This window comes from Xyrauchen texanus, chromosome 24 (assembly GCF_025860055.1).
Source record: "Xyrauchen texanus isolate HMW12.3.18 chromosome 24, RBS_HiC_50CHRs, whole genome shotgun sequence".
NCBI lineage: Eukaryota > Metazoa > Chordata > Actinopteri > Cypriniformes > Catostomidae > Xyrauchen > Xyrauchen texanus.
The window spans coordinates 6,423,476-6,439,688 of record NC_068299.1 but is presented as its reverse complement, the minus strand read 5'-3'; the positions used below and the strand labels follow the sequence as shown (position 1 = coordinate 6,439,688).

The 16,213-nt window shown below is 37.6% G+C and overlaps 2 protein-coding genes across 7 annotated transcripts in view; one reads left to right on the top strand and one right to left on the bottom strand.

Annotated features, from left to right (window-relative positions):
* The first annotated feature begins 1,138 nt into the window (after window positions 1–1,138).
* On the top strand, window positions 1,139–12,961 carry mlh1 (mutL homolog 1, colon cancer, nonpolyposis type 2 (E. coli)). Its single transcript, XM_052090047.1, has 19 exons — window positions 1,139–1,360; window positions 2,084–2,174; window positions 2,269–2,367; window positions 2,441–2,514; window positions 2,956–3,032; window positions 3,113–3,200; window positions 3,295–3,337; window positions 5,644–5,732; window positions 6,913–7,025; window positions 7,135–7,228; window positions 8,562–8,715; window positions 8,788–9,113; window positions 9,253–9,377; window positions 9,474–9,582; window positions 10,979–11,042; window positions 11,154–11,318; window positions 11,713–11,805; window positions 11,941–12,051; window positions 12,530–12,961. Exons 1-19 carry the CDS (start codon window positions 1,254–1,256, stop codon window positions 12,680–12,682), a joined length of 2,175 nt encoding a protein of 724 aa, XP_051946007.1. The 5' UTR covers window positions 1,139–1,253; the 3' UTR covers window positions 12,683–12,961.
* Window positions 12,962–13,236: 275 nt separating this feature from the next.
* lrrfip2 (leucine rich repeat (in FLII) interacting protein 2) overlaps window positions 13,237–16,213 on the bottom strand; it is a 36,651-nt gene continuing 33,674 nt past the window's right edge. For 3 of the 6 annotated variants that reach the window (XM_052090043.1, XM_052090042.1, XM_052090044.1), the window contains 2 exons: window positions 14,816–14,920; window positions 13,240–14,282 (listed from right to left, as the gene is read on the bottom strand). In XM_052090043.1, coding sequence (XP_051946003.1) covers window positions 14,172–14,282; window positions 14,816–14,920 — 216 coding nt within the window. In that variant the 3' untranslated portion in view covers window positions 13,240–14,171. Of the gene's footprint in view, window positions 14,283–14,815; window positions 14,921–16,213 lie in introns of all 6 variants that reach the window. The other 3 variants (XM_052090039.1, XM_052090045.1, XM_052090040.1) reach the window with 2 other exon arrangements.

The window sequence follows — 16,213 nt, the reverse complement described above, 5'->3', positions numbered from 1 at the left end:
AAGCACAGCAAAAGGTAGCAAACCGCTGTACACACAATTAGAACAACTGATCGCACCGAGTGCTGGTGTTAATTCTCTTGTCTTGAGGACCACATCTCTCTGCATGCTTGCACTTTTTAGTTACATCATTAATTCATCCTTGTCCTAGGCAGGGCTGGACTGGTAATCTGGCATACCGGGCATTTTCCCAGTGGGCCGACGCACTTTTGGGCCGATCAGGGGTGGAATGGCCATCGGGAGAACCGAGCGGGCCGGTGGTTCGGCCGCAGAATGGGCTGCGATAAACAACAATGAGCCGCTGCGTTATGCAGAACGGACCACAAAACGGCACCGCGATATGCAGAAAAGAACAGCGAACCCCAATGCCAAAAATCTACATTTCTTAAATCTATTTCCTTCTTTTAGCCTTTGAGCCTCTGTGCCCTGCAGTCAATTGAGAGCAGTCAATTGGCCAGACCGCCTCACTCCTGTCCCCACCTTCCACCTGAAATGTTCAATTACTCACTACAGATAGTTTAAGGATTCATTTGTTTCATTTATTTTACAATTTAGTTGACATGTTTTGGCTTGAAAAAAAAGTAAAACACGTTTCAAAGATAACTAAATTATAAAAATGGGTACAAATACAACATTTGGTCTGGCTGAGGGGGCATTGCACCCTGGTGCACCCACCCGCGGCTCCGCCCCTGCTGTGAAAACGGTCGTGTATATGATGGGGTCCCTTTTGGATTCATCCAGGTGTCCCATTTGACTGCACGCAATATAAGCGCACATGTGCTGCAGCTGACTGATCCCGGCAAGTGTTACGTTGCGTTATAGATATTAACGAACCATGTGAAATGTCAATAGATAATAGTGGCGCTGAATGCATAGGGAAACACTGCACTTATTTGTTACGTTTTGCAAATATTTTATAGGGGAATGTGGGACTAATACTGCAACACAAACACTGCTAAATAAAATAACTAAACTCATTTTATAATGCCATGTGTGAAGTATTCAAAAAACGCTGGATTCTGTATCATGAAGTACAGTTTCAATCCCTTTCTTTTTTTTTTCGCGGTAAACGTCACTTCTATATTGACGTCAGCGGATGTAGCTGTAACACCGACCAATCACAGCGATCAGGACTCAGGAGGCGGGCGCTGCTCTTTGGCGCCTGGAGTTGCGCGGCTCGCGGTCGTTTGTGAGCGTCGATAAACAAACATCCAAGAGGTGTTTGTGTTTACTTGGTGAATGAATAAGAGTTCAACATGGCGGGAGTCATCCGCAGACTCGACGAGACTGTAGTGAACCGTATCGCTGCAGGAGAAATCATCCAGCGGCCTGCCAACGCCATTAAAGAGATGATGGAGAACTGGTGACACTTCCTTTACTAATAACTAATTTACAACCACTGAGATTTTTATTATTTTACTTATAGCCGATGTCACCTGTGTATATTACAAAAAAAAAAAAAACATAGTCACACAAATGGTGTCACTTATTAATAACCGGCGACAATTTTATATTTCATAAATAAATAATCAATAACTAAGTGACGTTTATTGATTATTAATAACTTGTAACTTAAATTTTTTTATAATCAGTAACCGTGTCACTAATGCTTATCACCAATAGAATAGTTATCAGTCACACTTACGTATTAGTTTTCTGTTAACTTTTACATTAACTGGTGTCAGTCATGTTTATTTATTATGATTACTGATAATTAATTAAATTGTAACTAGTGACACTTCTGTATCTAATTATTACCAATGACTGTCAATTATGTTTATTACTAAGAACAAATGCCAGCTGACACTATTTATTGATCAGTTATAACTTTAAAGTGATGGCTTTCTATTTATTTATCACTATCAAATATTGACTGGTGCCACTTAGTTGTATTTATCACTATCTATAACTCAGTATGTTTTTAGATACTAGAGACTTATTTTATTATTGTTATTGATAATATCACTTAAGATTTCCATGTGTGTTTGTTTTCTTATCAGTCTGGTTACTAATATATCATTCCATTCACCATCATCATGTTTGAAGTGACTAAATAAGACATTCATATTGTGTTTTTAATCCTCAGTCTAGATGCAAAGGCTACAAATATTCAGATAACTGTAAAAGAGGGTGGATTGAAGCTCATCCTCATCCAGGACAATGGCACTGGCATCAGGGTACATCACTTATTAGCACCACACACACACACACGGATATACTTTTTTAAATGGCAAATGTCCTGTTCCTAGCATGCGCTTTTGTGTTTGGCAGAAAGAGGATATGGAAATAGTTTGTGAACGTTTTACAACCAGCAAACTTCAGACATTTGAGGATCTGTCATCAATTGCGACGTATGGATTCAGAGGAGAGGTATGCTTCATTACAGCTCATCGCAGTGGGTTTTGCAGGTCAACTTACTAAATCAGAACATCATCTTTTATAGGCTCTCGCCAGTGTAAGTCATGTAGCCCATGTCACAATAACCACCAAAACAGCTGATGCAAAATGTGCTTACAGGTAATTTATTTACATTTCACCTTTTACATATTTTACTAGATATGCAGACTATAGATTATATGATTAAATTAGTGATGTATTATGTTTTATCTAATTTTGATTGGATGAGTTATATGGTACTCTTAATTATTGTATATGCATACGTTTGACCGTACAGTACATTCTATATTTAGTCACTTATGTTGCTGCGGTACCTGGCAACCGTAAACAGCCTAAGGACTATTACTTGATGGAAGGATTATTTATTCTGATTGTTAGAATAAATAAATGTAACTTTATTGAAGATTTGTGTCTTTTATGATATTTATGTTGCCACCATTTTATAAAAACAATAATCCATTGTAATGCATGTTATAGAGCGTATTGCTTTAGTTTGCTATCATCTTTTAATACATCTGGAGATTTTATTTGCAAAATGTTTTAATTTGATTTTTATTACAGGGCCAGTTATTGTGATGGAAAGCTGAAGTCTTCACCCAAGCCCTGCGCTGGAAACCAGGGCACATTGATTTCTGTAGGTTCACCTGGCCTTATTGTCAAAGCAAAAATGTAATGTTGATTTTGGTTAAAAGTAAAAGTTTTGGTCTTTTTTAGGTAGAGGATCTGTTCTATAATGTGTCTACTCGACGGAAAGCTTTAAAAAGCCCCAGTGAGGAATATTCTAGAATCATTGAGGTTGTAAGCAGGTGTGTTTATCACTCATTTCAGAAGTTTTTTGTTTTGGAAATTGTTTTGCCCTGAGATGTCCACATCAACCTAAAATAATTTCTTGCCCTACAGATACGCCATTCACAACTCTGGGAAAAGTTTTGCAGTTAAGAAGGTGAAATAATATTTACATTTAAATACATAAAAAAATTGGAGCACATAGAGTGCACTTTTATGTGTTTTAAGTTGATATTTTTACTATAATATTTTAAATTTTATAATATATACAGTTGAAGTCAGAAGTTTACATAGTAATTAAAACTCATTTTTTAACCAAGCCACAGATTGAATATTAGGAAACTATAGATTTGCCAAGTCGTTTAGGACATCTACTTTGTGCATGACTTGAGTCATTTTTCCAACAATTGTTTAAGGGCAGATTGTTTAACTTTAAATTGACTATATTACAGTTCCAGTGGGACAGAACTTTACAAACACTAAGTTAACTGTGCCTTTAAGCAGCTTGGAAAATTCCAGAAAATGATGTCATCTTTAGACAATTAGCCAATTAGCTTCTGATAGGAGGTGTACTGAATTGGAGGTGTACCTGTGGATGTATTTTAAGGCCTACCTTCAAACTCAATGCCTGAGGCATCATGCTTGACATCATGTGAAAAAAAAAAAATCAGCCAAGTTTGTTTCATCCTTGGGAGCAGTTTCCAAATGCCTGAAGGTACCACGTTCATCTGTATAAACAATAGTATGCAAGGATATATACCATGGGACCACGCAGCCATCATACCGCTCAGGAAGGAGACGCATTCTGTCGAAAAGTGCAAATCAATCCCAGAACAACAGCAAAGGACCTTGTGAAGATGCTGGAGGAAACAGGTAGACAAGTATCTATATCCACAGTAAAACGAGTCCTATATTGACATAACTTGAAAGGCTGCTCAGCAAGGAAGAAGCCACTTCTCCAAAACCGCTATAAAAAAAGCCAGACAACAATTTGCAAATGCACATGGGGACAAAGATCTTACAATTTGGAGAAATGTCCTCTGGTCTAATGAAACATAAATTTAACCGTTTGGTCATAACAACTATCGTTATGTTTGGAGGTAAAAGGGGTGGGGCTTGCAAGCTGAATAACACCATCCCAACTGTGAAGCACGGTGTGGCAGCATCATGTTGTGGGGGTGCTTTGCTGCAGGAGGGACTGGTGCACTTCCAAATGGACAATGACCCCAAGCATACCTCCAAAGTTGGTGCAATATGGCTTAAGGACAACAAAGTCAAGGTATTGGAGTGCCCATCAAAAAGCCCTGACCTCAATTAGATAGAAAATTTGTGGGCAGAATTAAAAAGCGTGTGTGAGCAAGTAGGCCTACAAACCTGACTCCGTTACACCAGTTCTGTCTGGAGGAATGGGCCAAAATTCCAGTAACTTATTGTGAGAAGCTTGTGGACGGCTACCCAAAATGTTTGTCCCAAGTTTAACAATTTAAAGGCAATGCAACCAAATATTAACAAACTGTATGTAAACTTCTGATCCACTTGGAATGTGATGAAAGAAATAAAAGCTGAAATAAATAATTCTCTCTACTATTATTCTGACATTTCACATTCTTAAAATAAAGTAGTGATCCTAACTGATCTAATACAGGGAATGTTTTCTATAATTAAATGTCAGGAATTGTGAAAAACTATTTGGGTTTAAAAGTATTTGGCTAAGGTGTATGTAAACTTCTGACTTCACCTGTATATATAACATGTAAATCATATGTATATATATATGACTTACATGTTTATTACATAATTTGTAATATTTATAAGTATTTACATTGATTTGTAGAAAATGTGCTTAAAACCCTCCCTGTCTCTTTAGTCAAACGGCTTTTTGACAGCATCCATGATATGCATGATTAGAATTATATGTTTGTTTTTATTAGCAACTAACTGTAAAGCACAAAATGTGTGATGAACTTTATCTCCACTATTCTACTTAAATCGCAGTGGCTAATCACAGACATTTGTGGTTGCATAGTGCGAAATGTTGTTGCATATGTGAGTGATTTATGCTTTGTATTGTGTTTCTGCATAGACTGAAAGATCGATCTTGGGATTTAAAAATCAATACCAAGATTGTACAAATGAAGATCACGATGCTTTTGGAAAATCAATATTTTTGCCCAGTCCTAAATATTAGGCTAATGTAACACAGTTAATGATGGGCAAGGAGGAGGCAAGAACCGGCTTGTCAATATAAATGATAATTTAATGAAAACTGAACTCAAACCAAAAGCATAAACACATGACGGACATGCCCGTAATTCTCTCTCTCTCGAACCATCGTCACCGGCCGCCTTTATCCCTCGCGCACCTCATCAGGCCGATTGGGGACCAGGCGCGCGATATTCCGACCCGGCCCTGCCCCCCTCCGCTCCACAGCTAATTTATAATTGTATTTTACTGTATTGTTAGCAAGGCGAGATGGTCGCAGATGTGAAGACCCTTCCTAACGCCTCTGTGCTGGACAACATTCGTGTGGTGTTTGGAGTGGCTGTTAGCAGGTACTGTTGATGTATTTTTTTTTTTTTTAAATAGAGCATTTGATGTGGACTTGCCCTCTCATGGCCTTCGGTGGCATATGTCTTTGAAGTCCACGAGTCATTTTATGATTCAGAAGGATGCCTGTAAATCAGAGGTTGACTGATAGTGGATTTTACCGCTAATGATAACTAAAGTGGTGGAAAAGACGATCAATTGGCCAATAGTTTTGAACAGTCATTGAATGTTTTAAAAATGTTCTCGTAATTTGACGGGCACAGACATAGATGCTCAAAAGTCCAAAATTAGTAAAATGCCCAGATTTGTGTTTGTTGTGCAAGCACAACAAGTGGCTGAATCCAGACACAAGACATAAAACAGACATAGAACACTTACATGTCAGGGCTCTGCCGCAAAGGAGAAAACACCCAAAACTAAGGGGAGAACCCTGACACTGTCAGAACTGTTTCATCTGTAAAACCGATATATTGATCAACTTGTATTATGAAAACCTTTGCGATCACTATGAACACTTAACCGGTGTCACTAGAGTGCTTTTTAGAGTGGGTGGGCCAATGATGGGTTGTGATGTCACTGTATGGCGAGACTGAGCTCATGAATATTAATTAGCTAGCTCTGACACTGCTAGGTAATATTCCTGTCCTGTTACCTCATTAATATTCAAAAGCCAAACCTTCCGTTTGGTATTATTCATAAATTGATGTCCTGTGTAGATGTGCTTAGGTTTTATGACCTTGCAAACTTTCTCTGCTGTTTTGGCATTGAGATGCTATTTAAAGGTTTACGTTTGCAAATATATATTTTTTACATTTACATTTATGCATTTGGCAGACACTTTTATCCAAAGCGTCTCTTTTATTACATGGACAATCCCCCCGGAACAACCTGGAGTTAAGTGCCTTGCTCAAGGACACAATGGTGGTGGCTGTGGGTTTCGAACCAGCGACCTTCTGATTATCAGCCCTGTGCTTTAGCCACTACACCACCACCCCACACTTTTTAATACCGTTCAGAGATCATGTCTCAATAGAGATCCAACATCCCAATTCAGACAGGCCAATATGTCCTATGTTGTATAACAATGAGATTTTTCAGGTCAAAATATGCACAAGCATTTCATCTCAAGGGTATATCAAATTGATATTAAATGAGAAATAAGTGATATTTTGCTGTGTGTTCCAGGGAGCTGATAGAAGTGGAGTGTGAAGACCAGAAACTTGCTTTTAAACTGAAAGGCTACATCTCCAATGCCAACTACTCCGTCAAGAAATGCATCCTTATCCTTTTCATCAACCGTATGTGTTTCAAAACTGTATATGCATAGAAAGTATCAATAGCAATTGAAAACCAGACTGTCACTATGCCAATTTTGTGTGAAAACATTAACAATATGCTGTTTTCTAGATCGGTTGGTGGAGTCTAGTGCCTTAAAGAAAGCTATTGAGACTGTCTACACTGCATATCTTCCCAAAAACACTCACCCCTTTCTTTATCTAAGGTAAAGTTCATTTAAATTAATTATAGTATTCTTCATAAAAAATTAATGTCACACAGAATCATTTTAAGGAATAGTTCAGCAAAACATTTTAGTTCTAGACCAGGGGTGCCCACACTTTTTTTGTGAGATGATCTACTTTTAAATGACCAACTCAATAAGATCTACCAACTAAAAAAACTTAGAATTCATCTTCTAATTAATAAAAAAATATATAATAATGTTCAATGTTGATATCATTCAGTTTTAAAACTAAACCCAAAACACCTACAGCACAATAGATTACAATAGCCAGGGCATTTACCTTATTCTGATGACGAGTAAATATTGACCAGGCGAGGTTTTGTTTATTCAGTTGCCATAACAACTAGGTTTGTGCATATGCGCCTTCCAAGGACTTCTGAGAACAGAGCGCGAAATTGCGATACTACTGCCCGGATTAGGCAAAACTGTCTGATTCCATTCAGTTTTGCCTAATCCGGGCAGTAGCATCGCAATTTCGCGCTCTGTTCTCAGAAGTCCTTGGAAGGCGCGTATGCGCAAACCTAGTTGTCATGGCAACTGAATAAACAAAACCTCGCCTGGTCAATAATTACTCGTCAAGTGCAAGTCAGACAGAAACTAAAAGATGGAAAGACATTATATTTATTTTTATTAAAATTTAACGAAAGTACATTTAAATTTTGTGCGATCTACCAGCATTGCCTTTGTGATCGACTGGTAGATCGCGATCGACGTATTGGGCACCCATGCTCTAGACCCATATGGCTTTCTTGCGTGGACCATAGAAGATGAAGAATATCTAATATTTGAAGAATATCCTGGCTACTATTTAGAATTTAATGAAAGTGAAAGCACCATAAAAGTGGTTCTTATGACTCGTGTACTATAATCCAAGTTTTTTGAAGACATACAGTTGTTTTGTGTAAAGAATAGGCTTTTAATTTAAATTATTCAAGGAAAAACTTGCTTTCCGCTGTAGCTCTCGAATCAAATACGCTGCCATTAGACACATCACATCGGGTTTGACATTAATGACTTCTATGTATATGAGCTTTGTTTCAAAACCTAGTGAGCTGCCTTGGTGTCTGCTACCTACATAGACAGCTGCTTTCTAAGGAAGCATCCTAACTAAAACGGAACATCATAAGTGACTGATTTTGAATGCTCAATGTAGAAAGCAACTATTCGTCACACAATAGCGCTGCTCGGTAGCACAGAAGACTCAACCCTTAATTGATACCTATAGAGTTTGATGTTAGCATGTTGCTAAGCTAACAACACAATACTGTAATATACTTGCCATTAATACTTTGCATTTGCTCTGGCTAAAAAGTTTGGAGATCGCTCCTCAAAACATTGATGTGAACGTTCACCCCACTAAGCACGAGGTGCATTTCCTGCATGAGGACTGCATCATCGAGAGCGTTCAGAAACACATCGAGAGCAAACTTCTCGGATCAAATTCCTCACGCACATACTTCACACAGGTACACCTATATGGTTCTTCTAATTCGAATATTTAGACAAATCAATGCCTAACTGACTTGCCTTATCCATAGACACTGCTTCCAGGACTGTCAGTGTCCACCAGCACTGTGAAAGCCTCAGGTTCTTCAGTAGATTCCCAGGAGCGTGTTTACGCCCACCAGATGGTCCGCACTGACAGCAAAGCCCAGAAACTGGATGCTTTTCTCCAGCCGTCGGCCTCCACCAGCACTGCTGCCCAGAGTAAGCTAGAGAAAGTATCCAGCCCTCCAACTGCTGCTCAAAGTTCAACTGAGCCAGATGACACATTACTGATGAATGCTATGGATGTTCTGGAGCAGTGCGTCACTGAAGATCCACAGATAGACACTGAACATCCCCCTGATGATGCACCACCCAGGTGAAATGCCATTTTTTCAACTAGTCTCCCGTTCAAACTTCCCGGCTTGTTTCTTTCGTCCACATTGTAGAGCTTACAAAAGTGTTTTCTGTACAGAAGATGATTTTAGGATAAACCTGGTGTCTGTTTGGTGTTTCAGGAAAAGGCCTTACATTGACGAAGTAAAGGAGGATTTGACAGCCGCTTCTCTGCCCAGGAGACGCTTCGTTAAACTGACCAGCATAAAAGAACTTCGGGAGAATATTGAGCAAAAGACTCAAAAAGGTCATGCAACATTAAAGGTATAGTTCACCAAAAAATGAAAAGTATGTAATTCCAAACCATTCATTTTGCACTTCGAATCTGTTGTATCCTCAACAGGTTTACAGGAGCTGCTACAGCATCACTCATTTGTGGGCTCTGTCAGTCCTCAGTGGACTCTAGTGCAGCACCAGACAAAACTCTACCTACTAAACACAACCAAACTCAGGTTAGAATCAGATTAATATCAGTAGCATATACTGCTATAAGGATTTCTTATTAGAGATGAACCAATGTATCGAAGCAATTATTTGCTCTTTCGCACGATTGTTTAAAAAGAGCTGATGATCAGGGCTGATTATTTCCTGCCAAAAGGGGTCAGAAAAGCATGTCTCTCTGACTTACTTTGAATTGGGTGACAATGTCATTGCAAAGAGAGTTGCAGTTTGTAAGCTCTACAATGTTAAAACTTTAAACTCATTTGATTACTTAACTTTCTTTTTTAAGATAAAGCCTTGGGTAAAAAGGGACAAGCTTCGTTCAGTATTCAGTTAAAGGGATAGTTCACCCCAAAATGAAAAATCTCTCATCATTTACTCACAGATGTGTATGACTTTCATCTGCTGAACACAAATGGAAGAATTTCTCAGCTCTTTTGGTCAATAAAATGCAAGTGAATGGGTGCCCAAAAATTGTCAGTATAAAAGTAATTCATAAGACTCCAGTGGTTAATTCATATCTTCAGAAGTGATATGATAGGTGTGGGTGAGAAACAGATCAAGAATTAATCATTAATTAAAAAGTTTCACTGCTCAGTCTCCACTTTAACTTTTTAGTTTCACATTCTTCTTGTGTTTTTGGTGATTCACATTCTTCATGCATATTGCCCCCTCCTAGGCAGGAAGAATTTCTAGCAAAAAAGGACTTTAATATTGATTTGTTTCTCACGCACACCTATAATTTCAGTTCTGAAGATATGGATTAAAACACTGGAGTCTTATAGATCACTTTTATAATGCCTTTATGTGCTTTTTGGAGCATCAAAATGTTGGCACCCATTCACTTGCATTGTAAGAACCTACAGAGCTGAAATATTCTTCTAAAAATCATAATTTGTGTTTTGCAGAAGAAAGAAAGTCATACACTGGAATGGCATGGGGGTTAATAAATTATGAGAATTTTCATTTTTGGGTGAACTATTCCTTTAATGTGAGTTTAGGACATTAAATAAAAAAATTAAGAAATCTTACCAATTGAATGTGAGCCTAACAAGAGGCTGTTCAGAATGTGGGTGTTAATAAGGAATGTTAATGTGGGTTAATAAGTGTTTGTTTATAACTGAGACCAGTTTTTACAAAATATGAAAGATGTGCAGAGACAGAGAGAATAAAGTTATTTAAATATATTTCAAAGTTGTGTAATTAATAATAATCAAATTGGTGGTGTGAAACAAGGTAGCATTAAAAAGCACCAAACTATCGGTATAAGCAAATGTTGTCCTACATAATCAGATATCGGTACTGGTACACACATTTTTTTTGTTGGTGCATCCCTATTTCTAATATCTTCTATTATTTTCTTGGAGTACATAGTATGCATCCCTTTTTCTCCTTTCACATTTTCAGTCAGGAGCTGTTTTACCAAATTTTGATCTACGATTTTGGTAACTTTGGAGTCCTTCGATTGTCGGTATGTTTTTTTTTTGTAGTTAAGTTTTGCTATACATTACTTGCAATTCGAAATTATATGTTTACTATATGTTATGCCTGAGTACATTTTAACTAAGTTGTGTTATTTAAGAATCCTGCGCCACTCTATGACTTGGCCATGTTGGCTCTGGATTCAGAAGAGAGTGGATGGACAGAGGAGGATGGCCCAAAAGAAGGACTGGCCCAGTATATTGTGGATTTCCTGAAGCAGAAAACTGAAATGCTGCAAGAGTACTTTTCCCTGGACATAGATGGAGTGAGTCACAAACTCTACACTTGCCTCTATATACTAAAGCATTTAGCCACAAAAGGCAGTCAATTACACATATGGCAAAGTAGCATGGTAAAACCACTGTAATGTGCAGCCTTGTGCGGCTAGTTGCTTCCACGGCTAGTTGCTTCCACAAAACAATGGAGACAGCAATCTTATAATAAGTACACAGCTGTGCATTTATTGGCATTACTTTTGAATGTTCATCCAATCAGAATGATCTGGTTTGTAATTGCACATTACGTGTGTTGTGCAGCAGTAGACAACCGTTAGCAATATGTAGCTAATTGAACTGCAATTGTTTGTTTTAAGGTACATAACATACTGGTACTTCATATTTAATAAGAACTATTTAGCGTTTTATCTTGTTTTATTATAGGAAGGGAATTTGACTGGGCTACCGATGCTGCTCGACAATTACACTCCTGCCATGGAGGGACTTCCGATGTTCATTCTGCGTTTAGCCACCGAGGTCTGCGTTTCATGATACCATAGTATATTGGGTTGTGTATATAATGGACATGAATGTTAAAATGAGAAGGATTCAGACCTGTGGGTTTTAGCTTAATACAATTTCCTGTTGCCATTTATCCGATGAATGATGCAGGTGAACTGGGATCGAGAGAAGGATTGTTTCCATGAGTTCAGTGTAGAATGCAGCCACTTCTATTCCATAAGGAAACAGTACACACTGGAGCCAGATGCAGAAGAGCCTCAGGTAGTGCACTACACACAAATAGCAGACAAGGAACTGTGGATAGTAAGCATTTTAGGGATACTTGGCTGTTTTCAGAAAAACCTTTCCACTACCACACTATTTCTGTGGTATATAGTATGGATACTGTGCATAGTATGCTAATTCTGTATGAATACAATAACTTACTACATTTGCGGAAATGTGCATTATACGAAAAGCAGACTCCCCTGGGTATGTTATCTCACAACGACTTCCAGGATGACAAATTGGATCAGCTGTGAATTTAACTTCTCTTTCTTGACTAAATATTTGATAGGAGAGCTATACAGAGCCGATTAAACTATTACCATTTTTAATTCAGACGATAACTTGATGCCACTCACTGAATTGAACATGCAACAGGATTAAAATATGAGAAACTCTAAGTTTAAAAAAAGTATCAGACAGTTGCACAGTAAGAAGGAAGTGTTCCAGACTTTAATGGTTTAATTACTTCTAGGATGTGGAGACAAGCTGGCAGTGGAAGGTTGAACACATACTTTTCAAAGCTCTTCGCACTCTCTTCAGTCCTCCGAAACACTTCAGTGAAGACGGCAGCATTCTCCAAATTGCTAGTCTGCCTGAACTATACAAAGTGTTTGAAAGATGCTGAAATGCAGTACAATATTGTTCTGTTTTGTAATGCCAATGCTGTACTAACATAAATATCTGTCTGGATTAAAATATACTTTAATTTTAAGCAGACGGTCATCCCCTGTCGCAGTGCTGTTCAGCTGTCCGATGACCAGCTAACATTAACATGTGCATTTGGTACTCCAGATAAATAAGTTACTGTATTGGACTGTTTTTGGAAATTATTAAACATTTTCATATTATTGACTGAACTGTTTTTGAAAGTGTAAACCCATATAAATGTTCCTGCTTGATTCAATGTCTGCATATAAATAATTCAAATGCACCATTCAACTCATGAAGATTGATTTCCATAAAGCATTAACCTTATCAGTCTTAACATGTGCACTTTCATAAAACACAGTGAGCTTGAGATGCAAAGTAAAATGCCTAAATACACAAAATTAATTTAATTTGAGGAATTAATTTAAAAAAGTAATTTCTGCACCACTTGCATTACTAAAAATCAATATATAGAAATGGCAGAAATAACACCCTTCACCTTTAAAGTTTCCTTTATATGTCTAAAATAATTAAGGCAAGGCAGATAACATTGTAAATGGTGTAGTTTATTTACAGTATACTTTTGCAGTTGCTTTAGTCACAATTACTGTGCGTTTGAAGTGTCAGACTGTATCTAATGTGATTAAAATGCTGCACCAAACCTGAATACATCGGCATTGTGAAAGGCATCAAGTGGCATTTGGGACAAATCTGAAATCTAACAAAAGATATGTAGGCCTCCTGCTGAGATTTGCTAAAATCTTTGCATTTAGTGTAAAAATGAAAATGTGACAAAGCACTTTAATCCTAACAAAATTCAATGTGCCCTGCAATCATAATTCATGAATCACCCACCAATTCATACTGCATTCTAATTTACACATTTATTTTAAAGAACTTATTTAAATATTTGGAACAAAAAGGAAAAAACAAACATTTGAAACCATAGCAGACATAATGGATTTTTATATATTTTCAACTCGTGGCTGTACCCTTTATTAATAAACACATTACTGTTTTGTACCGGTAGAGAATAGTTTTTTCCCTGTATAGTGTTAAAATGCATTTAACCCTCAATTCTCCCTGTGAAGGCACATTGCTGTGTAAGCATTTATGCTGAGGGCACTGAAACATGTGAATTTACAGTTTAAAAAGCGCTTTCATACTTGTGCAACTTATAAAAAAGCACCCAGTCTGAGCAATGAAACCTTAAATGGCAAACATGATGTACAAAGCTTTCAAAAACAACAACACCAAAGTACAATGTCCTCAGGTTGATAAAAGAAAAAATGTGTTAACCGCGACGGTATAGAGGCTCCCTCCCTGATCATATCACCTTAGTAGGCCAATATTATCAATATTTTTACCATAAGAGGCTAAGAGACGAGGTTATGGGCAGACCTGCACATTTCTTTTTGGTTTCCTATGGTAAGGTGTTGGAGAGCAGTGCTGGAAGTCGAGTCCATTTACTGTTGGGACAGAAGAGCATTTCTGTTTGCTTTCATCTTTTCCAGGCGCTTTACGAGATGGTTGTTGGTCATTTCCATTTCTTCCATCTTATCCAATGCTGTACGAAGCTGCAAAATTAAAAAGATGTGTGTCAGTGACTTGGTATTACTTGGACTATATAAAAAGTGTCATGCCTTTCTCTATGATTGTATTTGGTATTGGTTTATATTCAGGTTTCACTACACCTTGACCAACTTCAATGATTTTTTTTTTAGTTGTTTATTATGACTGGATGAGTTTTGAATATCATTTAATAGAGGTTGCTGGAGCACACATCCATTTGTCAGGTACCATTCATTGGCATTCTTGGGTTTAGGCAACTATACTAGTGGACATTTATGCTTTTAGTGCACATACTGCATGTCCTCAATAACACAAAAAATGTAATGAGATTTGAATGAAGCTCAGTTGAGGATTTTTGCTTTCTAAACCCTGATGCAAAGTATGACTACAAAAATCACTTGTACATTTCCATGACTTTTAAGATTTCATTCATTTCCATACCATTTTAAACCACAGTACTATGATATTTCATATGGGTCTAGGTCTGTAATGGAGATAATTGTTTTAACAGCAGATTTCTTCAGTGTTGGATTCATACCTCCCTCTGAAGTTTTCTTTTCTCTACTTTCAGTTCATCTTCTATTTTTTCAGCATTATCTGATGCAGATTTATATCTGGACACCTGTCCTTCAAGTCTGTTTATCTGTAAAACACACACAAAAACAAAACATTTATAACACTCCAAAACTCTGAATCAGTTCAAACTCTACATTTCAATGAATCGACTCATAACTCTGATTCATTTGCATCATAACACAAAACTGTTTATGGATCTCTCTGCGTGGTAGTATTAATATATAAAATGGTGTAAATGGCATCTGCCATTGCAGCCATTTGCACCCCAATAGTCTGGTGGAACCACAGAAATATACCACAAACTGAACAACAGATGTCGCTGCAGTGGCGTGGGGTGTAAAGACAGTGTGTGAATGTGTACTGTTGTCCTATTGACCACGGTTCAAATCCACATTTTGTTCCCCTCTTTTTGCCACCCAATTTCCTGTTTCCACTCGTAATATTTCCTTTAATACTACTTACAATAATAGATAAAAATGAATACAAATTTTGATTTTGTCGCCTCGATTTGTTCACAGTGAATGTCGGGGAGTGCAGAGAAGGGTGATCTGGAGGCTTGGTCTATAAATCGCACTTGTTCCCGCGGCTCGCCATCGCTTTTGTAGATTGCATCACTAAATTACTAATACTGTAGTAACAAAATGTTTTTTTGTGCAGAAACCATAGTTTTAATGCAATAAACCATGGTGTTAGTAGAGTAATATGGTGGTAATATATGGTTAATTTTGTGGTTATTGTAAATTGACTAAAACTACCATGGTTACTTTAGTAAAACCCAGGTTATTTTTTCTAAGGTAAAGTTAGGGGTAGGGGCTATTGTAGTGTGTCTGTTGGACTCTAAATAATCACTGCAGTGATTACCAATATTGTATGTTATCATTTAAATATGGGTGCAAATAGCATATACCAGTGGTCACCAATTAGTGGGCCAGGACCGCGGCTTGGTTCCATCCGGACTGCGAGATAATGACAACGGTTTTCCCATTTTAACTTTTGTACCGTTTTAGTGAGCAGTGCATCAAAACAACGGAGCTATACACACCACAAGCACTCGGGCCATCAGCGCTATATAATTATTTTTCTCAAGCGTCGAACATGCTTAATTTCTTACTCTGTGCGTGTTGCATAAAGCCTGATTAGTTATGTAGATTACTTAGAGTTCCAGGCGGGTTATTTTAACAGCAGCAGCGGAGACACGGTGAACAGCATTGTAGATGGAGACTACTAACACACACTGCAGAAAATAAGACTAAAGCAAAGTGAAATGATCTTCATCTGTCTGATAAATGACTCCGATGTTTCAGCTAAAGCAGGTTTGTGACAGGATAAGTTCACGTGTCACCTTTTTAGACAAATGTCC